This window comes from Apis dorsata, unplaced genomic scaffold (assembly GCF_000469605.1).
Source record: "Apis dorsata unplaced genomic scaffold, Apis dorsata 1.3 scaffold_50, whole genome shotgun sequence".
Taxonomy (NCBI): Eukaryota; Metazoa; Arthropoda; class Insecta; order Hymenoptera; family Apidae; genus Apis; species Apis dorsata.
This window is the reverse complement of record NW_006263351.1, coordinates 2277451-2279354: the sequence shown is the minus strand read 5'-3', so window position 1 is coordinate 2279354 and position 1904 is coordinate 2277451. Positions and strand designations below refer to the sequence as shown.

The following is a 1904-nucleotide window of genomic DNA, read 5'->3' as shown; positions in this document are numbered from 1 at the left end:
GTATTATATGTATATATATGTATATATATATATAAAACATATATAAAAAATTTACTTATATTTTATAAAAAAAATTAATTTTTATTTTATTCTTATAATTTTTATATAATACAATTTTAAATAGTATTTACAAATATTGGAAATTATAATTTCAAAAAAAAAATGATTTATTTACAATTATTTACAATTATTGAGTGTAAAATAAAATAATTTTGATAAATAATATGTTATATATAAGATTAGAAAGAAGAGAATTTGGAGAAATTAAGTAGATTATAAACTATATCTTTAACATTTATTAGCTCATGATGAATAAAAATATAAATTAACTGTTAACTTTTTTAATTCAGCAAAATATATTTTGGATATAATTGTATTTAATGCGTCATTGTTGTGCAATTTTTTATACATGTTTTTATACTTATTAAATAATTTATTAAAAAATTATTTACAAAAGAAATATGTAACTTGTTTCACATAGCTACTTGTAATATATCTCTAATAAAGTATCCAGCATTTTAAATTACCTTTTCTTACAAATAATAATGTTACATTTTCTTTTTTATTTTTGCTTTAATTTGATTCATATATTTCTATATATATATATCGTATCAATCTAAAATAACAATGTCATACAATGAAAATCATATAATAAATTATAATAACTATTATAACTAATATATTATATATTATAATATATTAATATATAATTATATTATATAATATATTATAATATAATATATTATTATATATAATAAGACATAATAATTTGTCTCAAATATATAGATATTAAAATAATATGTATAAGAATGATTATAATTGTTCCGTAAAAATTTGATATAAAATACAAAATAAAAAATATATTTAGGAACTTTATGTTATTCTTATAAAAGTGGAATTATGAAATTATGAAAATAAGTGAATTTCAATATAACAAAAAATAATAAAAAAATAATAAAATAATAATATAACAAAAAATAATGACACGAAAACAAATATTACAAATATAATAAATCGTAATGATTTTTTCACATATATATATGAAGATAAAAAAAAAATTTAAAAGGAACAATGAATTAATTGTTTACAAAACAAGTATTAATTAAATTAATAATTAATTAAAAATTAAAAATTAATAAAAACAATATTAATCGAAAATATCACATCAGAAATCAAACAAACAAATAATGATAAGCAAAATAAAGAAATATAAATTAGATTAGTTAAATTATAGTTTTAAACTATATATTTTTTTCATTATACTTCTAATTTCATCAATATAATTTTTAATTATAATAAGGTTAAAAATGCTTTTTTTAATTTAACAATTCTTTTTTTTTTTCTAATTATTTTATTATTGATTGTTTCAATAATTATTTCAATGATTATTTTATATCATTTATTTATATCATTATAGAATATACATTAAATATATGATATCCTATGATCACAGCAACTTACTGGGGAATATCTATGTAACAATCACTAGAATATAAAATATTTTTTATCAAATTTATTTAAATATTATATTTTTATTCATTAAATAAAAAAAAAATAGAAATCATTGTATTTTTTATTATTTATATACAATATATAGATACTTGTTTGTATTATTCTATTCACAGATAAATTTAATTCATTTGAAAAGTGAAAATCAACCTAATTTCTATATTACATATATATATATATATATATATATATCTGAATGATAAATATTGTACCAAACATTGTGTCACAGCTGATTGTGAAAGAAAAATGTAAACAAAAACATAAAATTCATCATTAAAAAAAAATTTATATCGAAAAAATATTTATTTGTTTAATTTAATGTAACATCAAATGGCTGGCGAAAAAAATATTCTTAGTTTACGATTTAATCAAGATCAAGGTAATTATTATTCTTA

General features: G+C 14.6%; 1 protein-coding gene across 2 annotated transcripts in view; it reads left to right on the top strand.

Annotated features, from left to right (window-relative positions):
• The first annotated feature begins 1695 nt into the window (after positions 1 to 1695).
• The window catches only part of LOC102671297 (WD repeat domain phosphoinositide-interacting protein 4-like), a 3341-nt gene continuing 3132 nt past the window's right edge, over positions 1696 to 1904 (top strand). For both annotated transcript variants that reach the window (XM_006608930.2, XM_006608929.2), the window contains exon 1: positions 1696 to 1888. In XM_006608930.2, the coding sequence (XP_006608993.1) occupies positions 1840 to 1888 (49 nt within the window). In that variant the 5' untranslated portion in view covers positions 1696 to 1839. The remainder of the gene's footprint in view (positions 1889 to 1904) is intronic.